Genomic DNA, 25,047 nt, shown 5'->3' on the forward strand with positions numbered 1-25,047 from the left:
CACACACACACATGTGCACACTCCTGTGAGCTCCCACACCTTTGCACACACATGTGCACACTCCTGTGAGCTCCCACGCCTTTGCACACACACGTGCACACCCCTAAGAGCTCCCACCCCCTTGCACACCTGCGTGCACCCCCCCGCGTCCCCTCTCCCCAGCTCCCCCGTGCACACCTGCAGGCTCTCTCTCACACGCGTGCACACACACGCATGCACACACACGTGTGCACACACACACACACTGCCCCCTCCTTGCACACGCGCGCCCCTCTCCCGTGCTTCGGCCTCGCCCGCGTCCCCACGCCTGCACACACGTGTGCCGTACCTCGCATGGTGGCGGCGGTGCCGCGGGCGCTGCGGTTGGGCGTTATAAGGGCGCGGGGGCCCCCCCGGCATCCTGCCCCCCCCCCCCCCGGCACCCTGCCCCCCTCCGGCTCCACGCACTGGAAATTTCCAACTTTCCACAGTGAGGCCTAGGGGAAACTGAGGCACGAAGGTGCCCCCGCCCCACACACACACACACCCCACCCGGTGACCCCAGTGGGGACCCGGGTGACAAAGGACACTGGAATCACAGCCTCGGGGACCCCCACGGGACCCCCCCCCCTGCCCAGCGGTCAGACCCAAGGGCACCCCAATATCATCACCAGCTTTGGGGTGCAGCCATGGGGACCTCCGGTGACCCCAATATCACCAGCTTTGGGGTGCAGCCATGGGAACCTGATGTTCCCAGCTTTGGGGTGCAGGCATGGCCCCCCACAGCACCCCAACATCCCAGCTTTGGGGTGCAGCCAGGGGACCCCAATGTGCCCAGAGCTGGGGTGCAGCCACAGGAACCCAGAGCACCCCAGTGTTCCCAGCTTTGGGGTGCAGCTAGGGTGCCCAGAGCACCCCAATGTCCCCAGCTTTGGGGTGCAGCCATGGGGACCTCCGGTGACCCCAACATCACCAGCTTTGGGGTGCAGCCAGGGGACCCCAATGCGCCCAGAGCTGGGGTGCAGCCACCAGAACCCAGAGCACCCCACTGTTCCCAGCTTTGTGGTGCAGCCATGGGCTCCCACAGCACCCCAATATCACCAGCTTTGGGGTGCAGCCACGGGAACCCAGGGCTCCCCAATGTGCCCAGAGTTGGGGTACAGCCAGAGCACCTCACCTGTCCCCAATGTCCCCAGCTTTGGGGTGCAGCCATGGGGACCTCCAGTGACTCCAAGACACCCCAAAACAGCCCTATACAGCCTCTAAGGACCCCATATAGCCCCTAGGGACCCTCAGACACCCCAAAACAGCCCTATACAGCCCCTAAGGACCCCATATAGCACATAGGGACCCCCAGACACCCCAAAACAGCCCTATACAGCCTCTAAGGACCCCATATAGCCCCTAGGGACCCTCAGACACCCCAAAACAGCCCTATACAGCCCCTAAGGACCCCATATAGCACATAGGGACCCCCAGACACCCCAAAACAGCCCTATACAGCCCCTAAGGACCCCATATAGCCCCTAGGGACCCCCAGACACCCCAAAACAGCCCTATACAGCCTCTAAGGTCCCCATATAGCCCCTAGGGACCCCCAGACACCCCAAAACAGCCCTATACAGCCCCTAAGGACCCCATACAGCACATAGGGACCCCCAGACACCCCAAAACAGCCCTATACAGCCTCTAAGGACCCCATATAGCCCCTCTGTACAGCCCAAAACAGCCCCTACGGACCTCCTACAGCCCCTTCTACATCTCTACAGAACCTATAGAGCCCTCTCACAGGCCGGTACGTGCCTATAGAGCCCCCTGCAGGCTTCTCACACCTCTATAGAATCTATACGCCCTTCCCACACTCTCGTATGGGCCTATAGAGCCCCCTGCAGGCCTTGCACGCACCCCCTAAGTGCTTTGAGGGTACCCGGAACCCCTATACGGCCCTGGGCAGCCCCTGTAGCAGTCCTATGCACTCCCTATATAGCCCCTATAGCGGCTCTGAACGCCCCCAACCCTGTGCCCAGGCTGCCCTATAGCCCCAAACACCCCCCCCTATAGATCCCCATAGCCCCTATACAGCCCTGTACACCCCCATATTCCCATATGTGTCTGTGCTCCCCTGTAGACACCCACAGCTCCCTATACACCCCCATATAGGCCCCCATAGCCCCTACACAGCCCCGTACCCCCCTATAGACCCTCATACACCCCTATAGCGCCCTGTACAACCCCATACACCTTCATGGTTCCCCGTAGACCCCCATAGCCCTCTATACACCCCCATACTCCCTATACAGCCCTATAGGCCCTATACCCCCCCCTACAGGCCCCCCCAACCCCTAGTATATGCCCGTACCCCCATTGAAGGGGACCCCAAGGCAATGGGGACCTTGGGGAAACCTTGGGGTGATCAGGACCTCATGGCGATGAGGACCTTGGGGCAATCTTGGGGCGATGGGGACCCCAAGGTAATGGGGACCTTGGAGTGATGGGGACCCCAAGGCAATGGAGACTTTGGGGCAACCTTGGGGTGATGGGGACCCCATGGCAATGAGGACCTTGGGTTGACGGGGACCCCAATGCGATGTGGACCTTGGGGTGATTGGGACCTCAAGGCAATGGGGACCTTGGGGTGATGGGGACCCCATGGCAATGAGGACCTTGGGTTGACGGGGACCCCAAGGCGATGTGGACCTTGGGGTGATTGGGACCCCAAAGCAATGGGGACCTTGGGGTGATGGGTACCCCATGGCGATGAGGACCTTGGGGCAGCCTTGGAGTGATGAGGAGCTCAAGGTGATGGGGACCCCAAAGCAATGGGGACCTTGGGGCAATCTTGGGGTGATGGGGATCCCATGGCGATGGGGACCTTGGGGCAACCTTGGGTTGACAGGGACCCCAAGGTGATGTGGACCTTGGGGTGATAGGGACCCCATGGCACTGAGGACCTTGGGGCAGCCATGGGGTGACAGGGACCCCATGGCCATGGGGACCTTGGGACGATGGGGACCCCATGGTGATGGGGACCTTGGGGCAACCTTGGGGCAATGGGGACCTTAGGGTGATAGGGACTGTGGATCAACCTTCGGGTGATTGGGACCCCATGGCGATGAGGACCTTGGGGTGATGGGAACCCCAGGGCAATGAGGACCTCCTTGGGGTGATGGAGACCCTCGAGTGACCCCAGTGGGGAGGGTAACCTCAAAAACCAACACAGCTCCAGCGTACTAGAAAACAGCTTTACTGGAGTGGGGGGGCAGCACCCATGGGGGTCAGGGCAGCACCCAGGGGTGGGGGGCGGCCCCTGGGGAGGTCATAGCAGCCCCCCTGAGTGCTCCCCTCACTTCCTGCCCTTCTGCTTCATATGCACCACGAAGTAGTCGTTGCAGGCGATGGTCAGCCCGGCCACCAGCGAGAAGAAGCCCTGGAAGCCCACCTTCCCGTCCCGGCACTGGTCCAGGTCCTTCATGATCTTGTCCAGGGCCATGGGGTCCCGCTGGTTCTGGGGGGGACAGAAAGGGGTCAGCACCCCCCCACACCCTGGTATCACCTTCGGGGTCCCCTGGGGCATCGGGGTGGGGGGCTGGGGGGGTCCTGGCCCTGCAGGGAGGTGTGGGGCTGGTCCTGGGGGTGCTGTAGGGCCCAATCTTAGGGTGCTGTGCTCCCCATCCTGGGTGCTGTGACCCCCTGGTTCCAGGGTGCTGTGAGGTCTGATCTTGGGGTGCCATGGGGCACAATCTTGAGAATGCTGTAGCCCCCCATCCTGGGCACTGTGGGGCTTGATCTAGGGGTGCTCTAGGGTCTGATCTTGGGGTACCATGAGGCCCGAGCCCGGGGATGTTGTGTTCCCCATCCTGGGTGCTGCGGGCTCTGATCTTGGGGTGCTGTGGGGTGTGATCCTGGGGACACTGACCCCCCCCCCCTCATTCCAGGTCTGTGAGGTCTGAACTTGGGGTGCCACAGGGCCTGATCCTGGGGTGCTGTGGGTCCTGATCTTGGGGTGCTTGGCCCCACATTTCCAGGCACTGTGGGGTCTGATCTTGGGGTGCCATGGGGTCTGATCTTGGGGTGATATCTTGGGGTGCTATGGGGCCCAAGCCAGGGGATGCTGTGATCCCCCATTCCAGGTCTGTGGGGTCTGGTCTTGGTGTGCCATGGAGTGCAATCTTGGGGTGCCGGTAGGTGCCATCTTGGGGTTCCGTGGGGACTGATCATAGGGATGCTGTGCTCCCCAACCTGGCTGCTGTGTGGTCTGATCTTGGGGTGCTGTGACCCTCCAATTCCAGGCCTTGTGGGGCCCAATGTTGGGGTGCCATGAGGTGCAATTTTTGGGTGCTCCAGAGTCTCATCTCGGGGTGCTGTGGGGCCTGATCCTGGGGACACTGTGACCTCCCATTCCAGGTCTGTGGGACCTGATCCTGGGGTGCTGTAGGGTCTAATCTTGGGGGGTACTTGACACCCCCTCCCCCCCATTCCAGGTCTGTGCGGTCTGATCTTGGGGTGCCGTGGGGCCCAATCCTGGGGATGCTGTGACCCCCTATTCCAGGTCTGCGGGGTCTGATCTTGGGGTGCCGTGGGGCCCAATCCTGGGGATGCTGTGACCCCTTATTCCAGGTCTGCGGGGTCTGATCTTGGGGTGCCGTGGGGCCCAATCCTGGGGATGCTGTGACCCCTTATTCCAGGTCTGCGGGGTCTGCTCTCGCAGTGCCGCGGGGCATGATGCCCCCCCCCCCTCTTTCTGGGGTGTCACAGGGCACAATTTCGGGGTGCCACAGGGCAAGATTTTGGGGTGCCACGGGGACACACCTGGAGGAAGCCGGGCAGCTCGCTGTCCATGAGGGCGCGCAGCTCCTCCTTGCTGAGGTGGTTCTTGTCCCCCGCGTACTTGTGGAAGGTGAACATGAGCGTCTCCATGGCGTGCTCCAACGGCGATGGCATCGTGGCCTGGGGGGGGGGGACACGTGGGGGACAAATGAATCACTTGGCAGGGGGGTCTTGGGGTGGCAGGCAGGGGTACGGGGTACCGGGGAGGAGGGCACACACATAGGGCACTTTGGGGCTTCCAGCGGCGATGGCATCGTGGCCTGGGGGGGGACACACGTGGGGGACAAATGAATCACTTGGCGGGGGGGGCTTGGGGTGGCAGGCAGGGATACGGGGTACCGGGAGGGGGGCACACACATAGGGCACTTTGGGGCTCAGGGCACCTGGGGGGGGGCTTAGGGCACTAAGAGAGGGACATATGGGGCAGCAGGAAGGGACACAGGTCACCTGGGGGGGGGGACACATGGGGCATTGAGGGGGCTCAGGGCACTAGCGAGGGACATGAGGGGGACACAGGGGACACACAGGGGTCACCTGAGTGGGCTTGGGGAAACAAGGATCACCGGGGGGGGGGGGACACAGGGCAGCAGGGAGGGGACACACAGGTCACTTGGGGGTGCTTGGGGGGGGGGGACTCGGGGCACTTGGGGGCGGGGGGGGGCATGGGGCAGCAGGGAGGGACACGGGGGGGGGGTGACCTTTGGGGGTGCGGGACACAGGGCATGGGCTGGGAGGGCTCAGCTAGGGGGGTGGGGTGCACAAATTGGGGGGGGGGCATGGCTCAGGTTTTTTTTGGGGGGATCACAGCCTGGGGCGGTGGGGAGGGGAAAGGCAGCTGGGAGGGGCACAGCCCATCTGTGTGTGTGTGTGTGTCCCCTAAGCTGAGGCCGGCGCCGCTCATCACACATGTGGGCGCTTTTCCAGCCGCCGGCAATGACTCAGCCTGGGCTGCGGCCGCAGCGAGGGGGGGGGGGAACACATGTCCTGCGGGTGTGTCTTGTGTGTGTGTGTCCCCCCCCCGCCATGGGGGACCCTTGGGAGCCCCATGAGTCATGGAGGGGGGGGGGGGCAGGGACCAGAACCCCTCCCTGGGTGGGGCTGCGCTGCCTCAGTTTCCCCATGGCTGAAGGGTCCCGGGGGGGGGGGGTTGAATCTCCCCCCCCACTCCGGTGCCACCGAAACAGGAATGTCCCCACCCGCCTGGAAACTTGACAGCCCCCCCATCTCGGCGGGGGGGGGAGGGCAGAAAGGGGGTCCCCTCGAAGGGGGGAGAGGGGGGGCAACTAAATGAGAGGTGCAGGATGGAGACCATCCTCAAAGTGGGGTGTAAGAATGGGTCCCCGCCCAAATCGGGGTTCAGGGATAGAGCACCCTCCAAAGGTGGGTTCAGGATGGAGCCCTCTCCCAAAGCGGGGTGTGGGATGGAGCTCTCCCTCAAAGTGGGGTGCGGGATGGAGCCCCCCAAAAGTGGGGTGCAGGGATGGAGCCCTCCCTCAAAGCGGGGTGAGGGATGGAGCCTCCCTCAAAGTGGGGTGCAGGGATGGGTCCCCCCAAAACTGGGGTGCGGGATGGGTCCCTCCCTCAAAGTGGGGTGCAGGGATGGGTCCCCCCAAAAGCCGGGTGCAGGGATGGAGCCCCCCAAAAGTGGGGTGCGGGATAGAACCCTCCCTCAAAGCGGGGTGCGGGATGGGTCCCTCCCAAAGCGGGGTGCAGGGATGGGTCCCCCCAAAAGCCGGGTGCAGGGATGGAGCCCCCCAAAAGTGGGGTGCGGGATAGAACCCTCCCTCAAAGCGGGGTGCGGGATGGGTCCCTCCCAAAGCGGGGTGCAGGGATGGAGCCCTCCCCCAAAAGCAGGGTGCAGGGATGGAGCCCTCCCTCAAAGCGGGGTGCGGGATGGGTTCCCCCAAAAGCAGGGTGCAGGGATGGGTTCCCCCAAAGCGGGATGCAGGGATGGGTTCCCCCAAAGCGGGATGCAGGGATGGGTCCCCCCCAAAGCAGGGTGCAGGGATGGGTCTCCCCAAAAGCGGGGTGCAGGATGGGTTCCCCCCCAGGATGGAGCCCCGCACTCACGGCTCAGCTCCGCTCGGCTCTGCGGGACGCGGCGCCGCCCGGGAAAGGCACTTCGGGGCGGGGGGGGGACCGGGAAGGGGGGAGAAAGGGGGTGGGGGGGGAAGGACGGTGACTCACCGCCCGCGTTAACCCCTGCCCCGCCGGACCCCGCACCCCAGGAACCACCGCCCCCCCCAACACTGCTCCCGGGACCCACCCAAGCCCCCCCCGCACCCTCCTAACCCCCCACTCTGAACCCCCCCCTTCCTGAAACCAAGGACCCCCTCCCCCTTGCTGCCACCCCGAATCCTCCTGACCAACCCCGGTCCCCCCTCTGACCCCACCCCCGGGTCCCCCCAGTGCCCCCCTAGACCCCTTCCTGTCCCCCCCCCCCGACGCCCTTCCTGCCCCCCCTCCAATCCCCAGACACCGGGGTTCCCCCCCATTCCCCCTGGGGGGGCCCCGCCCCGGCGCGTGCGGGCTAATTAAAGCACTAATTGGGTGCGTAGGAGTGGGGACGCCCTGGGGTGGGGGCGACCTGCCTCAGTTTCCCCACCGTGATAGGGGGCAAAGGTGGAGACGAGGGGGGCAAAGGTGGGGTAGGTGGGGTCGAGGGGGGCAGGGCAGGGGCGGAGCTTTGGGTGCACCCCTCAATCCTCAAGGGACACCGCCCTCCTTGTCCCCACAGTCCCCTCAAGACCCCTCCTTCCAGAGAGGACCCCCAGCCCCTCCTTGTCACCATGGAACCCCCTGTTTGATCCCAGAGCCCCCCCAAGACCCCACCCGCCAGAGGGGATCCCCCAGTCCTCAAGGGATCCCCTTGTCCCCATGGACCCCACTTTGTCCCCATGGATGCCCCCAGACCCCTCCCTCCAGAGGGGACCCCCTCGCCCCCCCAATCCCTAAGAGACCCCCTTTGGCCCCATAGACACCCCCTTGCACCATATACCCCCACTTTGTCCCCATAGCCTCCTCTCTGTCCCCAGAGCCCTCCCAAGACCCCTCCCTCCAGAGGGGACCCCCCCACGCCCCCTCAGCTCCCGGAGCCCCCCTCTTGTCCCCAGAGCCCCCCCCTCTTGTCCCCATGGACTCCCCTTGTCCTGCCCCCCCCTCCCATCCAGCCAACCTCCCCCCCCAGGACCTCTTCTCATCCTCACAGCCCCCCCTTTAACCCCCAGGGACACACACACACCCCCCTCCAAAGCCCCCCTCTCAGTCCCCAGGATCACCCCAAGGAGACCCCATATCCCCCCTCCCCTCCCTCTGCTCTCAGTCAAGATGGCGGCGCCCCCTCACGCCCCGCAAAGGGCGCGAAGCCACGGACCCCGCCTGCCCTCTCCCAAGATGTCGGCCGCGCCCCCACGTGTCCTAAGGGCGTGGCGGCCTTGCCAGTTTGCCCTCACCCAATATGGCGGCCGCGCGCCAATGCTTCCGAAGGGCGCTGAAGCCGGCGGCCAGTAACCCGGATGGACCCGCCCCCCTGCCCTTATCCAAGAGGGCGCCGCGCCTCCCGGCTTTCTCAACGGAGCTGAAGGCGGTAGGGGGAAGAGGAATGAAACCTGGAAGTGGGCGTGTCCTCACGGCCGGAAGTTGCGTCACGTCGGCCGCCCGCAAGCGGGGGAGCGGATCGGACGGAGCCATCATGGCGGCGCCGAGGCTGGCCGGGCCGTGACGGGGGAGGTGGCGGCGGCTCATTCGGCCCCGCGGCCCCTTCGGCGGGGCCGGCGCAGCGCAGCGGCAACCGAGCCGGCGGGGCATGGCGGGGGCGGCTTGAGCTGGGCCGAGCCGCTCGCTGTGGGTGAGGGGCAGCCCTGGGTACCGCCGCCCCCACCTCGCCTCAGCGCAGGCCCCGGGCCCCGGAGGGGGGCGTTTAACGCGGCCCCGCCGCCTCTCGGCCGCCCCTGGGGCCTCTCGCCGCCCTCCCGGCACCGCCTTGCCCCTCCCGGGGTCTTGCGGGGCCGGACGGGGCTGTTCCCGAGCGGCTGCGAGGAAGGCGGGGAGGGGGGCACCCCTGTAGCCCCGTTTTTTTTGGGGGGGACACACCCCCGTAACTCTGTTTTTGGGGGATTTGGTGCTGTTTTGGGGAGATTTAAGCTCAGTTTGGGGTAGAATCAAGGGGATTAGTTGGGGGATCCAGAAGAGGGGCGGCTGAGCTTGGTGCTCTGAGGAACCGGGAGGAGAAGAGCGTGAGTCAGCGGCGGGGAAGGCACGGGCTGGGCTTTAAAGGCTCAGCCCGGTTCAGTGCCCTCCTCTCGGCTCTTTTATCAGGGTATTTTCGTTTATCCCGGCCTAGTTTGCCGAGGAGTCGCTCTCCTAAGGAAGCAAAGTGAGGCTTAAGGCGGCCCTGCCCGTTGCCTGGGCTTGCGTTAATTCCTGCTGGTAAGGAAGGAAGGAAGGGGGATTCGTTCTTCAGGAGTGGTAGCTTCGCAAAAAGAAAGGACTCGGAGAGTGCAGGGTGGGCTCCAGGCTTGCCTTCACCTCCTGCCTGTGTCTGTAAATTATTAAATAGGGAAAAAAAGGAAAGTTTAAAGGGGAAAAAATAATTATTGGGTGGCTTCTGGCAAGTCGAGAAGCTTTAAAAGTGACGGCCCAGGACCGGTGCTGGAAGTTCGGGTTCCCCGCTGCAAGATCCGAGCGTGAGATTCCCCGTTGAAGCTTTCCGGGGTGGTTTATTTAAAAGTCCAGGAGGAAAAGGGGGTCGAAGCCTTGTGGAAAACGCTCCGGCTCGGCCGCTGCTGGAATCGTGGCGCTAAGCAGGACCACAGGAGCTCGCTGAGGTGGGTTTCCCTGCGCCGGGTTGTTAATCGTAGAATTATGGAATAGTTTGGGTTGAAAGGGACCTTTAAAGATCATCCAGTTCCAAGCCCCTGCCATGGGTAGGGACATCCCACTAGATCAGCTTGTTAATTTGCTCACGAGCTGCTGGTACTGGGATGGATTGGGAGAGACTGGGATTTGTACCTGAGGTCCTGGCTTGGAAAAGCCTGGGCAGCGCAGCTGCAGGTGCTTCCAGACTGGGCATCCTTCCCTCTCATGGAAAAGGTGGGATCGTTGAGGCGCAGTGCCTTCCCACTGAGCCACTGGGTGCGATCCAGGGCTCTGGACGTCCCTGCCTGCGCGTTTGCTGCCCATTCTCCCATTTCTACGGCTCGAGCCTTGCGTGCTGCCATGCGCCGGCACAGGGAGAGCGGCTGCAGCGCTGTTGGGAGGTTTGGGGGTTTCCTCTTCTTTTCTTGCGGCTCGGACACTGTTCTTGGCTGGAGGCCAGTGCTCTGACTCGGCACCTGGAGTTGGTTCTCTGGGATCCCGGTGCTGGTCCAGACGGGTGTTACCAATTGAGGCCGTGGTTGTCCCTCAGTGGCAGAAATTAGGCTGGGGTGTTAATTGAGGTGGCAGAAGTGGGATGAGCGGAAGGGAAAGGCACTTCCTGCCCTGGAAAACAAAATTCCCCATCCCCAGCCAGACCCATGCACCCCACATCCCCCCATTTGGCCCCGACATGATTCCAGAGGATCCGTGCTTGCAGCTGGCTCCTCCGGTGGGGACACGGATGCTCTGCCTGGTGATGCAGCGTGGCTGGACACCGCCTCCTCAGCCTTCCTTGTAGCATGGCATCCAGAGAAATCCCTGTTTTCCGGCATCAGGACCATGATTTGATGTCAGTGGGGGTTTTCCTGCCCTGCGGCCTCATCAGATCTGCTGATCCTGAGGTCCAGACCCTTCCAAAGGGGATGAGTATGGATAAATCCCATCTCTTCCCAGCTCCTTGTAGTGGCTTCGTCCTCTATGGAGAGCGAACCCTTTCTATCCTTGCTTTCCTTGTTAATCCATCATGCAGTGAGGTTGTGGGCCAAGGTTCCCTGTCCGGAGGTGGGATGCCTTGGGACATGTCCCTCCGTTGGCCACCCGGGAATCGGGGAGCTCTGCCATCCCTGGGGCTGGGGATTTGATCCCACGAAGAGGCAGCAGTCGTGACGAGCAGCTCCTGAGCTCGTGGTCCATCTGGCACAGTCCCAGGCTCCACAGAGAGGAGATTTAGGGCCGGGACTGCATCCAAGTGGGATCCATGCAGTGATCTGTGTTCCGGAGAAGGTGTTTGGTGAGACGGTGGTGTGACTGGCTTGAACCAAGCGACCAGAATGACTCGGGACAATGACAAAAGGAAGGAATCTCCCAGTGAGCTGGTGCGAGTGGAGAAATCAAAGCCATTCGGCCGCTCCTGTTTATGTTTCCCTCTCCTTGCTCATGGAGCACATTGGGAAAGCCGGGTTGGTTCCGCCTGAGGCTCGGCTGGCTCTGCCGCAGCCGGTGCTCGCCATGCTGGGCAGGATTAGATCGGCTCTGTGGTAACAGTGCGGCTGCCATGCGTCGGATTGCGATGGGATGGGTCAGCTCTGGAAAATTCCCCTCAAAGCCTCAGTTTGATTTGGGTTTTGTGACTTCTATGCCCGTCTGGGCAGGAATGTGGGGCTGGAGGGACGGTCGGGGCGTTGAACTGAACCTCAGGGGCCGGAATACCCTGCATTCAGGTGGGTTATGTCCAATGTGTGCAAAAGACTCAGCCCGATGACCCTCAGAGACACCAAAAGCTCGGTGTTCTATTCCTCTGGAATGGTTTTGATGATCTGGGAAGGTCTCTTCCCAAGGGAATTCTCTGGGTAAGGCCTCTGGGATGCCTGTGTGGGGTCCATCCGGAACAGGAGAGCCAGGGCGGCAGCAGCAGCAGCTCCTGCAGGAACTCTTTCCTGCCCCATGCGCTCCCCACAGGGCTGTGCCTTGAGGCAGACCCAAGGATTTTACTGTGTTTTTTAGTGTTTGTGTCCAGCATTCTCACCCCAGGGAGAGCCGGGACGTGGGGATCTTTCCTGAGTAGTGCCTGCTGGAATTCCCTACTGGAAAACAAACATCCTGACTCAGAGCAGCTTCCCACCCCAAATCCCTGCTCCTGAATTTTGCTTGCGTTGGGGCAGCACAAAGTCCGGTTGCTCTTTTTTGCCCCCCTAGAGTCAGAAATTCCAGGCTGTTGGAGCTGAACAGGGAGTGGGGCTGCCCTGGGTTTATGGGATTTGGTGCTGGCAGAGCCGCCTGCAGGGAAAAGGTGGTGATGGAACGGATGTGTCTCCAGCCGAAGGGTCCGGGGAGGAGCGGCGCTGGGATTTGGGCCCCTCCTGGGTCGGAGGAGTGGAACAGGCGCTGCTGTGGGGCAGAGAGTTGGGCGGAGGATTCCAAACACTCCCAGCAGGCACTGGACCGGGGCTGGGGACCAGCAAGTGAGTCAGCGCCAGCAATTCCAACCCCTCTTCCCAGTTTATGCCACCTCTGTTTTGGGAACGGTATCCAAGTGGAGCGGGATGAGGGGAGCTGTGTCCTGGTGCCAAGCCGTGTCCCAGTGCTGCTGGCTGCGAGGCCGAGCCTTGCCTGGGAGCCTCGGAGTGCAGCTGCGGCCTCGGCACAGCTTTGGGCTCAGACAAATGGACAGGGGCCCTGTTTTAGGGTATAAACCCTAAAATCGTGATTTAGGAGCTGTGACAACAGCAGGGCGCTCCCGTATGGCACGCGTGCCGGCTCACCAAGGCCGTGCTGCCCCAGCCCCGTTGCTGGTGTTTCCATGGACTCTGGGGTGTGAATTCCCCTCCAAGCATCCTCAGGGTTCGCTCCTATCCCGGTTGGTGTTGCCAAAGGGCTCGTCACCAGTCCCTGGCAGTGGCATGGCGCCGTCCTTGGCATGGGACACCCCAATGACATGGTGACAGCGCTCGCTTCCATGAAGCAGCCTGGACAGTCCATGTGGGTCCGTCCCCTTCCCATCCGGATGCCCGACTCCATGCGGCACTTGGTGAGGAACCAAGGCTGCCAGGAACATCCCCGGGGAAGCCATAACCATGCCAGAACCCACTGGGATGGGGAGGGCAGGCCCCACGTCGGCCGCTGGAGCCAGTCCGACGGGGCTCGTGCACCTCCGGCTTTGAAGCCAAACAGGTCTGGGCCTGCTGAGTGGCCGGTTTGGCTTCTCCCTCCATACCATGGCGCGATGCCGGTGGCTGTACCGATTGGCTCTAGAGGCTCAGCGCCCGCAGGGCATTCATCCCAAGGGATGCGGAGGTTTGGTTGGTTGGGGTGGAGAACATCGGTCTGGAGCCGCAGGGATTTGTGCCTGGCTGAGTTTGTGTTCATGACGAGCGTGGCAGAGTCGGTGCCATCGATCCAATACCTGAATCCAGCACAGGATGCTCTGGCAGCAGCGAGGATGAGCCACTGCCAGGTGCCTGGAAGGATGTGGAGAGGGATTCGGAATGATGTGAGGATGGGGAGAGGATTGAACCCTGTCGGCCCTCTCTGTCTTGTAGGGTTGTGGCACTGAGCGGAGCCGCCAGCTCGTCGCGAGGGTGATGGCCGCCTTCAAGCGGAGCCGCGCGCAAGCCTGGCCGGAGGAGCGGGACGACCGCAAGCACGGGCTGTACAGCCTGCACCGCATGTTCGACATCGTGGGCACCCACCTCACCCACCGGGACGTGCGCGTCCTCTCCTTCCTCTTCGTGGACGTCATCGACGACTACGAGCGCGGGATGATCCGCAGCGGCCGGGACTTCCTGCTGGCGCTGGAGCGGCAGGGCCGCTGTGACGAGACCAACTTCCGCCAAGTCCTGCAGCTGCTGCGCATCATCACGCGCCACGACTTGCTGCCGTATGTCACCCTCAAGAGGCGCCGCGCTGGTAAGTGGTGCCGGGCCTGCTCCTAACAAAATCCGCTTTATTATCCAGTCATCACCCTCTTCCTCCTGTGCGGAAGGGCCGGGATGAAGGACCCTAAGGTTCGTGTGGCAGTTGGGAAGCGCAGGTGATGTCGTGTTCAGCAGGAATGGTGTGCATGGAGGCTGAGGGACACCTTCCTATTGGGGCATGAGGGTCAGGATGGATCCCGTTGCTTTCAAAGCATCCTCTCGGAGGATCATCCAGAAGTGTCCGAAGTCCCGGACCTGGCCGATGGCTTCGATTATGGGATAGGAGGTGTGTCTGAGCCACAAGTCAAAGTCAGCATCACTGTGAGGTTCCTCTCTGAGACTGGTACCTGCAGAGTTATTGCCGCCTGCCTGGAACCATCAGAGGGACAAGTCCGAGATGCTAATTCATAGGGAATTTACTTGAAATGAGTTTGGGATTGAGTTTGGGGTGGCGGTTGATAAATCCACTGTGTTAAGGCTATAGGAGATCACAGTCGGTCAACAATGCTTGCGCCCATTAACAATCGAACTGCAGTTGTAGTCGTTTTCCCAGGAACATCGGCAGTTAGAGGCGCAATTCCCACCCAAGGGGTGCCCCCTCCTTTGGGGGAAGAGCTCCAACCCTGCCAGTCCATCCCTCAGGCTCACAGGCACTCTTCTTCCCCAGATAAAGGGTTTTCGGTGCCAATTTTATACTTTTGGAAATGGTTTGGTGCCTCGGGTGGGATGGAGGCAATTAGCGAGTGTTAATCAACCCAAGGGTGTCGGCAGGAGCAAGAGTTGTGGCTCAGAGATGCGCGGTTCCCCTCGCCTTCAGAGCAGGGAGCTCGGTCCAAGCTTTTCAGGGTGGTTTCGCTCTAAACTGAAGCGCCATCGGGCTGTGTGAACACCCCCGGTCCATCTGTCTCGTGCGTTGAGGTTGTTCCTTGTTCCGGTAGAGCTGCTCCCTTTTGGAATCCCACAGCAAGTTTGGCGTTTGCTGCCCACGAGGCCCCCCGAGTCCGTTATCGGGCAGGCGGAGAGGGAGATGCTGGTTTACAGGGGTTGAGATCGTCACAGGCAGCAACACTGTTAAAGACTCCCTGGTTTTGAGGTGGGGACAAACCCCTCAGCTGTAACCGTTGCTGGAGCAGAGTTCTCAGAAATGAGATGGGGTGGATTGGGAATGGACAGGGTCAGTGCTTAACTGGGATTGGGACAGGGACCGGGATGCTCTGCTTAGTGGCAGTTTGCTGGTCTTGATTTAGTGCCAAAGCCCAAGCAGAATTTGGTGCTGTAGCTGAGCCACGAGCCCTCCCCGTGCCAGGTTTTGGCGACGGATGAATTGGGGTGATCTGGGATCCCATTCCTGCAATACCTGCAGTCTTCTCATGGGTTCAGTTTAATTACCAGCATTCCGAAGGCACGGATCTGTGCAGGGGGACTGGCTGGGTAAGGGAGGTCTCCTCCGGATTTAACTAGCCAAGGCTTGTTCCGAGCTCCCATGTCCTTCCAGACCTGACCTGGCCAGGTCTCCTCTCCTCTTGCATCGTTCGCATTCTACAATGGAGCAAAACCCCATCCCGAATCATCGTGATGCAGCCGGCACCGGCTTTGGTCTGGCAGGAATTGGAAGGGATCCGCCCCAGGCTGTACAGACCTCTGAGCTTGCCAAACAGGACAAAAACAGCCCTGAAAAACATTCTGGCCCCAAAAACCATCTCGTTTCTCCCCATAACTTCCCTCAACCGTGCGACTCTGCAACCACTGTGTCCTGCTGGTGTATTCCTGCTCCGCTCAGATCTGCTGAACCCGGCACATCCCAAAGCATCCCGAGCAGCCAGGTCCATCCCAGGGCCAGGAGATGCTGCTCTCCCCGGCTCTGCCCTGCTGGGGTGGCGGCAGCGGGAAGCGTGACCACGGCTCCAGACCTTTGCTCCAGCCAGAGCCGACAGGAGCTCGGGATGGATCCAGGCTGGGCTGAGCGATGCCGGCGCACCGTGCCGGGAGCAGGGCTGGAAGCATGGCCACCCCGGCTGGAGTTTGTCTGGGGGATTGCACGCGTGCTCTGCATCTGCTTGTTGGGAATCTGTGGTAACAAATGGAAAAGGCTGGGAAGCACTGGCTTTCAACCGGGATTGTCTGAGAGGCCTGGCTGGAAAAGCATCTGCTTGATGGGATGTGGAGCAACTTAAGCACGGATCTGTTCCTTCTGTCCCATCCGAAAGCACCTGTGTCCCCTCTGTTTCCCCCAGATGGATCCCACATCCCCTCAGTCCCCTTTGGTGGATTCCGTGTCCCCCGGATGATCCCGCATCACCCTCAGTCCCCTGTGATGATCTGTATCCCCTCTCTCTCCCAGTGTGTCCGGATTTGGTGGACAAGTACCTGGAGGAGACGTCCATCCGCTACGTGACGCCCCGGGCGCACAGCGAAGCGGAGCATGGCCTCGGCCACCCCCATAAATCAGGTGAATGCTGGCGCTGCCGGGCCCTGGGGTTCAATCCGGGAGGGGATTTAAGCTGGGAATTCCTCGGCACCGCCTGGCTGTGCTGTGTCCATTCCCTCCGGGAGTGCGGGAATTGCCTCTGGGGGTGACGGGTGGGTCGCTGCTGGAGTTGGGGACATCTCTGCCAGATTGGGAGACGATCGTGTGCCAGGTTCGGAGTCCTTTCCCAAGGAAGGCTTCTCGCTCCCGGCTGCCGTTTGGGATCCCCCTCTCCGTGCCGGCGCGAGCTCTGGCGCTGCCGGACACCCCTTGGGACGAGCATTGTGGGATGGGGGGACAATGGGTGGTGACAGCAACACGGGAAGGCGGTGGCAGACGGAGGTTGGGACTGGAGCGGGAGTGCCAACATGGATGCGAGCGAGGCCAAGCGGCCCTGGAGCACCAGCGGGGCCTGGGATCAGCATTCCAGGCTGCCGGCTGGCTCGTCCTGACACGCTGTCCCGGCGCAGTGCCTCCCCACCACCCCGTCGTCTGCTGCTCTGCCGCCGGCCCCCAGATCTGCGCCAAGCGGCCTGGCCGCGGTCGCGTGCCCCTCAGCACCCAGCGCAAGCGGCGGAAGTCAGCAACGCCAGATCCGAAGGAGAAGCAAACGTGTGGTGAGCGCCGGTGGGAAGCGGGTCTAAGGGGGGGGATCCGGGATGGGGAATCCATGGCATCCGCCGCGCTCACCGCCTTCCCGCAGACATCCGGCTGCGTGTGCGAGCCGAGTACTGCCAGCACGAGACGGCGCTGGAGGGCAACGTCTTCTCCAACAAGCAGGACCCCTTGGAGCGTCAGTTCGAGTGCTTCAACCAGGCCAACACCATCCTGAAATCCCGGGACCTGGGCTCCATCATCTGTGACATAAAGTTCTCAGAGCTCACCTACCTCGACGCCTTCTGGCGCGACTACATCAACGGCTCCTTGCTCGAGGCCCTCAAGGGCGTCTTCATCACGGACTCGCTCAAACAGGCCGTGGGCCACGAAGCCATCAAACTGCTGGTCAATGTGGACGAGGAGGACTACGAGGTGGGGCGACAGAAACTCCTGAGGAACTTGATGCTGCAGACGGCTCCCTGATGCCCGCGCTCGCTCCCGCTCCGCGCCGCCTCTCCCTCCAGTTTTGGGGTTTTTTTTGGGTTATGTTTTTTTTTTTTTTTGTCGTCTTTCATTTTCTAAAAGAAAAAGAGAAAAAAAAAAACCACACACACAAAAAAGAAAAAAAAAGAGCTGTCGGCAGCCGGCGCCACTCCGGGGGCGCTCCGGATCCCTCTCTCGCTTCCTTTTCCTTTTTATTTTTTCCTCTTTATTTTGTACCCATTAAAACAAAAAAAAAATAAGGCAAAAAACTCCCGCTTGGGGCACGACAGTGGGGGGTGGCAGGGCCTGGGGGAGGCTCTGAACCCTCCGTGACAGCGGCTCCATCCCCTTTAACCCCAAATCCCTCCTTTTCTCTTCCTAAAGTCCTCCCATTTCTTCCTTTTGTCACCTCTGGTTTCTCTGGAGCAAATCCGGCCCCGGGACCATGTGCCTTCGTGTCCCCCTCCCCAGGGAGAGGCCGGGTGCTGAGGGAACCCCAAAACCTCTGCCTGGCACCTCCCCAGCCGGTAACTGGGATAAACTGGGACGCGGGGCAGTTGGAGCGACGCGGGGCCGGGGCTCCCTGTGCCCGCCGAGCCCGGACTGGCCGTGCTGGGGTGTAGGGACGGGGTTCGTTTCAGCTCCATCCCAATTTGTGGGTGGGGGGTGGCACCCCCGGCTTCGAGGGGTGCTTGAACCCGACAGACTATTCCGGCACAACTTTGTGTAATTTCTGTGACTTCTGTATTTTTTAATCCTCGATTGTTCATCTTCCCTGTGTAGCTCTCGGGTTTCTTGGAATAAACATCTACCGCAGCGCCCGGCTCCTTCCTTGTGCCCAGAATTCCCGGCACGGAGAAAGTGGCGGGGGGGGACCTTCCCGGTGGTGCCGTGGTGAGCCCGGAGCTGCTGGATTTGGGGCAGAAAAAGTCAGAAATGGGCCCTGCTCTGGATTCCACGGCGCTTTGGAGGGGCTCACGGTGCCGGCGCCAGCCCCGCGGCCTCCACGGTGCCGTAGAGGTCGGGCCGGCGGTGGCCAAACACCGGGATCTCCCGGCGGACACGGTGCAGGTACTGGAGGTCGATCTCGGCGTAGCAGAGCCCGGGCCCCTCGCGGCACTGGGCCACCACGGCGCCCCAGGGATCGACCACCAGCGCGTGGCCGTAGGAGACGCGGCGCTCGTGGTTCTGCCCGGTCTGGGCGGCCGCCACCACGTAGCACTGGGTCTCGATGGCGCGCGCACGCAGCAGGACCTGCCGGGAACACGGCACTGCCAGCGGTGCTGGATCGCAGCCCCCAGGGCCGTTAGTGGGGCACAGAGTGGGCTTCAGCGGGGAATCATTTCCCTTAAATACCCCAAAAAGAGGCTTTTTATCTTAAAATCTGCCCCTCCGGGCTGCTGCTGGGCTCAGGTGAGGGCTCACCTCCCAGTGTGCCGAGCCGGTGGGGACGGTGAAGGCCGAGGGGAAGGTGAGGATCTCGGCGCCCGCGCGCCGCAGCGCCAGCGAGAGCTCGGGGAAGCGCAGGTCGTAGCAAACGGAGAGGCCGAGCTGGTGGGGACGTAGAGGAGATGTCAGTTGGGACGTGGGGGACAGTGGAGGGGACGCGGTGCTGGGGGTGCTTTCACCGCGCAGGGACTTCTGGGACTGCCTTTACCTTCCCCGCCGGCGTGGGCACCGGCGCCACCAGCTCGGTGCCAGGGTTGGTGAAGCTGCTCTCCCACATGGAGACGCGGCCCTCGAGCTCCACGTCGCACAGATGGGCCTTGCGGTAGGCGGCCACGAGGCGACCTGAGGGCAGGGGACCTTAACGGGAACTGGGGACATCCGTGGGGACTGGGGAGTTGGTGGAGACTTTAATGGGGACATCGGTGGGGACCGGGGACATCAGTGGGAAGTGGGGACATCGGTGGGGACCAGGGACATCAGTGGGGACCAGGGAACCGATGGGGACATCAGTGGGAAGTGGGGACATCAATGCGGAATGGGGACATCGGTGGGGACTGGGGACATCAGTGGGGACCAGGGAACCGATGGGGACATCAGTGGGAAGTGGGGACATCAATGCCGACTGGAGACATCAGTAGGGAGTGGAGACATTGGTGGGGACTGGGGACATTGGTGGGGACCAGGGAATAGGTGGGGACATCAGTGGGAAGTGGGGACACTGGTAGGGAGTGGGGACATCATTAGAGACCAGGGAATCGGTGGGCACTGGGGACATTAATGGGGGCTGGGGACGTCATTGGAGACCAGGGAATTGGTGGGGACATTGGTGGGGACATTGGTGGGGACAGGGGACATCGGTAGGGACGTCGATGGGGACTGTGGACATCAGTGGGGAACCAGGGAATTGGTGAGGACACCAGTGGGGACTGGGGAGTTGGTGGAGACTTTAATGGGGACCGGGGACATTAATGGGGACCAGGGAATCGGTGGGGACATTAATGGGGACTGGGGACATCAGTGGGGACCAGGGAACTGATGGGGACCTCAGTGGGAAGTGGGGACATCAATGCGGACTGGAGATACCAATAGGGAGTGGAGACATTGTTGGGGACTGGGGACATCATTGGAGACCAGGGAATTGGTGGGGACAGGGGACATCGGTAGGGACGTTGATGGGGACTGTGGACATCAGTGGGGACTGGGGAGTTGGTGGAGACTTTAATGGGGACTGGGGACATCAGTGGGGACCAGGGAACTGATGGGGACATCAATGCGGACTGGAAACATCAGTAGGGAGTGGAGACATTGTTGGGGACTGGGGACATCGTTGGGGACCAGGAAATCGGTGGGGACATCAGTGGAAACTGGGACATTGGTAGGGAGTGGGGACATTAATGGGGGCCAAGGAATTGGTGGGGACATCGGTGGGGACATTAATGGGGACTGGGGACATCAGTGGGGACCAGGGAATTGGTGAGGACACCAGTGGGGACCGGGGACGTCGTCATGGCCTGGGGACACCGTGGTGGCTGTGGTTCTCACCGTCGTGACCCAGCAGCGCGTGGCAGTTGTAGATGCGCTGCGTGGTGGCCCAATCGTGGCCGCGCTCGTGGAAACCGCCCAGCGAGAGCCAAACACCGCAGTCCCTGCGGAGTGCGACCCAGAGTCACTGCGGCGCCACCGGGAATGGGGGACCTTACAGGTGGTACCACCAGGAACGGGGACCGCGTGGCTGCGGTGGTGCCGGTACCTGGCGAGCTGAGCGTAGCGGCCCATGAGGTCCCCATCGAGGGGTTCGGCCATGCTGAGTGTCTGTGCGGCGTCGCGGCCGATGAAGTCGAAGGCCTCAGGGAGGAAGACGAGGCCGGCGCCGCGCTCGGCTGCCTCGCGCACCAGCGCCACGCATGCCGCGAAGTTCTGCTCCTTGTCTGGCGTCGAGGTCACCTGGGCCACCGCCACCAGCGGCTTCAGCGCCGGCGCAGATGATGCCATCGAGGAGCTGCGGTGCAGAGCAGGCGTCACCGAGGCCACCAGTAGCCACCCAGGGCCACCGGTAGCCACTCAGGGCCATGAGCATCTCCTCCGGGCCACCATCAGCCCCCCGTGGCCACCATCAGCCCTCCGTGGCCACCACTGCCACCCCTCCCCGCATACCCTGGGCTTGCGGAGCTGCAGGGGCATCTCAGGGGGCGCAGGGGGGTCCGGGGCAGCACCCGCAGCCTAGAGGGACCCGGGGTGGGAGAGGGGCACACAGCCCCAACTGCCCCAGCCCCCTCCCTCAAACTGCCCCCAGCCCCCCTCAAACTGCCCCCAACTGCCCCATCTCCCCCAAACTGCCCCCAGGCCCCCCCAAACTGGCCCAAGCCCCTTCAAACTGCTTCAGCCCCCCACAAGCTGCCCCCAGTCCCCCCAACTGCCCCCAGCCCCCCTCAAACTGTCCCAGCCCCCCAAAACTGTCCCCAGTCCCCCCAACTTTCCCATCTCCCACAAACTGCCCCCAGCCCCCCCAACTGCCCCAGCCCCCCTCAAACTCCCTCAGCTCCTCCAAACTGCCCCCAGTCCCCCCAAACTGCCCCCAGCCCCCCTCAAACTGCCTCAGCTCCTCCAAACTGCCCCCAGTCCCCCCAAACTGCCCCCAGCCCCCCAAAACTGCCCCCAGTCCCCCTCAAACTGCCCCAACCCCACAAAAACTGCCCCCACACCTCTCAAAACTGCCTCAACCCCTCCCAACTGCCTCATTTGCCTCAAATACCCCCTCCCCACCCCTCTGCCCCCCCCCTTTTTCCACTGCCCCCCATCCTCGTACATTCCCTGCCGGCGGCACCGAGGGGACACGGGCAAAGTCCCGCCCGCAGCAAAGATGGCGCTGTCCCCGCTTCACGCTGCCCTCTTCAAAGATGGCATCACCGCCCCGCTGTCCTCTCCCAAGATGGCGCCTCCTTCGCTTCACTTTGCCCTCTTCCAAGATGGCGCCAAGCCCTTCCCGCTCACGCTGCCCTCTCCCAATATGGCGCCCCCCCCGTTTCAAAGATGGCGCACAGAGCTCGGGGGTGAGGGGGTGAGCCCCCTGTTTCCGGTTTGCGCCGGAAAACTCCGTATCGGGGCGGGAACATGGCGGACAGCAGCAAGGGTCGCGCCGCGGCGGCGGCCGGGAGGGGCCTGGTGGCGGAGCAGGTCCGGGGGGGTCCTGGGCACTGGAGGGGGCTGGATAAATGGAGGAGGGGTCCTGGGGACTGGGGGGGGGGGGCTGGATAATGGGAGGAGGGGTCCTGGGGACTCGGGGGGGGGGGCTGGATAATGGGAGGAGGGGTCCTGGGGACGGGGGGGGGGCTGGATGATGGGAAGAGGGGTCCTGGGGACTGGCGGGGGGGGGTCTGGATAATGGGAGGAGGGGTCCTGGGGACTGAGGGGGGGGGGCTGGATAATGGGAGGAGGGGTCCTGGGGACTGGGGGGGGGGTCTGGATAATGGGAGGAGGGGTCCTGGGGACTGGGGGGGGGGAGCTGGATAATGGGAGGAGGGGTCCTGGGGACTGGGGGGGGGGTCTGGATAATGGGAGGAGGGGTTCTGGGCATTGGGGTGTGGCACTTGGGCACAGATTGGGGGCGTCCTGGGTGCTCGGGGGGGGGTCTGGGCACTGGGGGGGGTTGTGTGGACAATGGGCCATGGGGAGTCCTGGATATATGGGGGAGCTCTCAGATATTTGGGAGCATCTCAGGCAGAGCTTTGGTTCTGGAGAGGGGATAGAGAGGAGGCACAGGGCCTTGCCGGGGGGACAGTGGGCACTGGGGGGTTCCCTTGTCCCTGAGGGGGGGTCCCCATTGCCCCTGGAGGGGTCCCATCGCTGTCCCCGTCGCCGCAGGTGGTGGCGCGGTTTAACCAGCTGCGCCAGGAGCAGCGCATCCTGGCTTCGAAAGTGGCGGAGTTGGAGCTGGACCTGAACGAGCACAGGTGGGAATGGGCTGAGCGGAGATCTGGGGGGACCCCGGAGGTGGGGGGGGGGGGTGGGGTGAGCCTTCATTTCTTCACCCCTTCTTCCTCTTCCTCTTCTTCCTCGCAGCCTGGTGATCGAGACCCTGCGGGAGGCAGATCCCACACGGAAGTGTTTCCGGATGGTGGGAGGCATCTTGGTGCAACATACGGTGAAGGAGGTGTTGCCGGCGTTGGAGAGCAACCGCGAACAGGTGAGGGGGTGTTAGGACCCCCCCCGGGACCCCTGGATTTCCCCCTCGGGACAGTCTGGGCCGCCTGAATTCTCCCCCAGGACAGCGCAGGACCCCTGGATTCCACCCCTTAGGGAAGTGCAGGACCCCAGCGTTCCCCCCCAGGACAGCCTGGGAGCCCCGTATTCCCCCACAGACGTCCCCCCCAAGCCCCTGGACTTGCCCCCCAGGATTCCTCTGTTCCTGCTGAGACTCCTGCGTGCCCCCCGGCACCCCTGGTTTCCCTCCAGCACCCCTAGATTCCTCCTGGATTCTCCCTGGCAACACCCAAGGATCCTTCAGATCCCTCTGGATTCCCCTCAGGAGCCCTGTGTTCCCCTCAGATGCCCCCCCAGGACCTTTGGATTACCTTCAGCACTCCCGAACTTCCCCCAGGACCCCTTGTTTTTTCCGGGGACCCCCTGGATTCCTCCCAGGAGTGCCCTGTATTCCCCCTGGGACCCCTGGATTCCTCCCAGGACAGCACAGGACCCCAGCATTCCCCCCCAGGACAGCCTGGGAGCCCCGTATTCCCCCACAGACCCCCCCCCAAGCCCCTGGACTTGCCCCCCAGGATTTCTCCGTTCCTGCTGAGACTCCTGCGTGCCCCCCGGCACCCCTGGTTTCCCGCCAGCACCCCTAGATTCCTCCTGGATTCTCCCTGGGAACCTTCAGATCTCCTTCAGATCCCTCTGGATTCCTCTCAGGACTCCTGTGTTCCCCTCAGATGCCCCCCCAGGACCTTTGGATTACCTTCAGCACTCCCGAACTTCCCCCAGGACCCCTTGTTTTTTCCGGGGACCCCCTGGATTCCTCCCAGGAGTGCCCTGTATTCCCCCTGGGACCCCTGGATTCCTTCCAGGAGTGCCCTGTATTCCCCCTGGGACCCCTGGATTCCTCCCAGGACAGCACAGGACCCCGGCATTCCCCCCAGGACCACCTGGGAGCCCTGTATTCCCCCACAGAGAGCCCCAAACCCCTGAACATCCCCCTGGATTTGCCCCCCCCCGGATTTCTCCGTTCCTGCTGAGACTCCTGCGTGCCCCCCGGCACCCCTGGTTTCCTTCCAGCACCCCTAGATTCCTCCTCGATTCTCCCTGGGAACCTTCAGATCTCCTTCAGATCCCTCTGGATTCCTCTCAGGACCCCTGTGTTCCCCTCAGATGCCCCCCCAGGACCTATGGATTACCTTCAGCACTCCCTAATTTCCCCCAGGACCCCTTGTTTTTTCCAAGGACCCCCTGTATTCCTCCCAGGAGTGCCCTGTATTCCCCCTGGGACCCCTGGATTCCTCCCAGGAGCGCCCTGTATTCCCCCTGGGACCCCTAGATTCCGCATGGGCTCCCCTGAATGCCCCCTCTCCTTCCCAATTCTGGGATCCATTGCTGACCACCGCCTTCCCGGCTTTCTTCTTGGCCCCCCCCCATAGATCACGAAGGTCACAGAGTCGCTGTCGCGACAGCTGCAGGCGAAGGGTCGGGAGCTGAGCGAATTCCGGGAGCAGCACAACATCCGCTTGGTGGGCGAAGACGACCCCAAACACTCCTCGAAAGAGGGGGCCGAGGGGGGGGCCAAGGGCGGCAGTGCCGGTGTTTTGGTCTCCTGACGCCCCCCCCCCCGTTGTTATTTACTGTTTGCTCCTTTCCCCCCAGTTCTCTTCTTTGGTTAAATTAAACTCATTTCAGTCACTTCGGCAGCTGCTGTTTCCTGGGGGGGAGGATAGGGGGGGAAGGGGGGGGGAAAGGAAAAGGGGGTGCAGCCTTCACCGCTGTCCCTGTCACCAGGGGGAGGTGACACTTTGGAGTGGAAGGACAGCTTTAAGTTGGGCTCGGCTACTGGATTCTTGGTGTGGCTACTGAAAATGCTCCAGGGGTGCAGTGTTGTTGCTCCTCTGTCCTCCGTGTCACCCCCCTGTCCCCAAATCACCCTCCTGTGACCCCTCTGTCACCCTCCCAACCCCCCTGTTACCCTGGCCATCAGCCCTGTGTCCTTCTGTCCCCAAATCACCCCCCTGTCACCCTGGCAATCACCCCTGAGCCCCCCCGTCCCCAAATCACCCTTCTGTCACCCTCCCAACCCCCCTGGCACCCTGGCAATCACCCCTGAGCCCCCCCCGTCCCCAATTCACCCCCCTGTGACCCCTCTGTCACCTTCCCACCCCTCCTGTCACCCTGAACCCCCTTGTCCCCAAATCACCTCCTTGTCACCCGCTGACCACCCGTGTCACCCCCCTGGTCAACCGTGTCACCCTCATGACTCCCCCCATCAACCCT

General features: G+C 62.5%; 4 protein-coding genes across 7 annotated transcripts; 2 read left to right on the plus strand and 2 right to left on the minus strand.

Moving 5' to 3' along the window:
- Window positions 1–3,207: 3,207 nt before the first annotated feature.
- Window positions 3,208–6,932, minus strand: S100A10 (S100 calcium binding protein A10). Its single transcript, XM_054050776.1, has 3 exons — window positions 6,877–6,932; window positions 4,789–4,926; window positions 3,208–3,484 (listed from the first exon to the last, which is right to left on the minus strand). Exons 2-3 carry the CDS (start codon window positions 4,918–4,920, stop codon window positions 3,323–3,325), a joined length of 294 nt encoding a protein of 97 aa, XP_053906751.1. The 5' UTR covers window positions 4,921–4,926; window positions 6,877–6,932; the 3' UTR covers window positions 3,208–3,322.
- A 1,528-nt stretch (window positions 6,933–8,460) lies between these two features.
- DEDD (death effector domain containing) lies at window positions 8,461–17,137 on the plus strand. The gene is made up of 5 exons (XM_054050775.1): window positions 8,461–9,632; window positions 13,203–13,569; window positions 15,919–16,026; window positions 16,515–16,661; window positions 16,748–17,137. The coding sequence occupies exons 2-5, from the start codon at window positions 13,245–13,247 to the stop codon at window positions 17,122–17,124; spliced, it is 957 nt and encodes a 318-aa protein (XP_053906750.1). The 5' UTR covers window positions 8,461–9,632; window positions 13,203–13,244; the 3' UTR covers window positions 17,125–17,137.
- Window positions 17,138–17,524: 387 nt separating this feature from the next.
- NIT1 (nitrilase 1) lies at window positions 17,525–21,503 on the minus strand. Of its 4 annotated transcripts, none has more exons than XM_054050771.1 (6): window positions 21,380–21,503; window positions 20,324–20,572; window positions 20,116–20,219; window positions 18,782–18,915; window positions 18,550–18,675; window positions 17,525–18,033 (listed from the first exon to the last, which is right to left on the minus strand). In XM_054050771.1, exons 2-6 carry the CDS (start codon window positions 20,563–20,565, stop codon window positions 17,530–17,532), a joined length of 1,110 nt encoding a protein of 369 aa, XP_053906746.1. In that variant the 5' UTR covers window positions 20,566–20,572; window positions 21,380–21,503; the 3' UTR covers window positions 17,525–17,529. The 4 variants fall into 4 exon arrangements, with proteins under 4 accessions (XP_053906746.1, XP_053906747.1, XP_053906748.1 ...); XM_054050772.1 differs by lacking the exon at window positions 21,380–21,503 and adding an exon at window positions 20,728–20,808; XM_054050773.1 differs by having other exon boundaries at window positions 17,894–18,378.
- Window positions 21,504–21,608: 105 nt separating this feature from the next.
- PFDN2 (prefoldin subunit 2) lies at window positions 21,609–24,456 on the plus strand. Its single transcript, XM_054051005.1, has 4 exons — window positions 21,609–21,747; window positions 22,435–22,523; window positions 22,633–22,756; window positions 24,204–24,456. Exons 1-4 carry the CDS (start codon window positions 21,685–21,687, stop codon window positions 24,378–24,380), a joined length of 453 nt encoding a protein of 150 aa, XP_053906980.1. The 5' UTR covers window positions 21,609–21,684; the 3' UTR covers window positions 24,381–24,456.
- Window positions 24,457–25,047: the final 591 nt, after the last annotated feature.

This window comes from Cuculus canorus, chromosome 28 (genome assembly GCF_017976375.1).
Source record: "Cuculus canorus isolate bCucCan1 chromosome 28, bCucCan1.pri, whole genome shotgun sequence".
NCBI lineage: Eukaryota > Metazoa > Chordata > Aves > Cuculiformes > Cuculidae > Cuculus > Cuculus canorus.

Excerpts from the sequence above, each read along its gene's own strand:
- DEDD (XM_054050775.1), top strand. The coding sequence starts at position 13,245 with ATGGCCGCCTTCAAGCGGAGCCGCGCGCAAGCCTGGCCGGAGGAGCGG. Across the intron at positions 16,027-16,514 it reads CGGCCACCCCCATAAATCAG|TGCCTCCCCACCACCCCGTC; the intron begins GTGAATGCTGGC and ends GTCCCGGCGCAG. Across the intron at positions 16,662-16,747 it reads GAAGGAGAAGCAAACGTGTG|ACATCCGGCTGCGTGTGCGA; the intron begins GTGAGCGCCGGT and ends GCCTTCCCGCAG.
- NIT1 (XM_054050771.1), bottom strand. The coding sequence starts at position 20,565 with ATGGCATCATCTGCGCCGGCGCTGAAGCCGCTGGTGGCGGTGGCCCAG. Across the intron at positions 20,220-20,323 it reads CGCTACGCTCAGCTCGCCAG|GGACTGCGGTGTTTGGCTCT; the intron begins GTACCGGCACCA and ends CGCACTCCGCAG. Across the intron at positions 18,916-20,115 it reads CGCGCTGCTGGGTCACGACG|GTCGCCTCGTGGCCGCCTAC; the intron begins GTGAGAACCACA and ends CCCTGCCCTCAG.
- PFDN2 (XM_054051005.1), top strand. The coding sequence starts at position 21,685 with ATGGCGGACAGCAGCAAGGGTCGCGCCGCGGCGGCGGCCGGGAGGGGC. Across the intron at positions 22,524-22,632 it reads CTGGACCTGAACGAGCACAG|CCTGGTGATCGAGACCCTGC; the intron begins GTGGGAATGGGC and ends TCTTCCTCGCAG. Across the intron at positions 22,757-24,203 it reads TGGAGAGCAACCGCGAACAG|ATCACGAAGGTCACAGAGTC; the intron begins GTGAGGGGGTGT and ends CCCCCCCCATAG.
- S100A10 (XM_054050776.1), bottom strand. The coding sequence starts at position 4,920 with ATGCCATCGCCGTTGGAGCACGCCATGGAGACGCTCATGTTCACCTTC. Across the intron at positions 3,485-4,788 it reads AGCTGCCCGGCTTCCTCCAG|AACCAGCGGGACCCCATGGC; the intron begins GTGTGTCCCCGT and ends TGTCCCCCCCAG.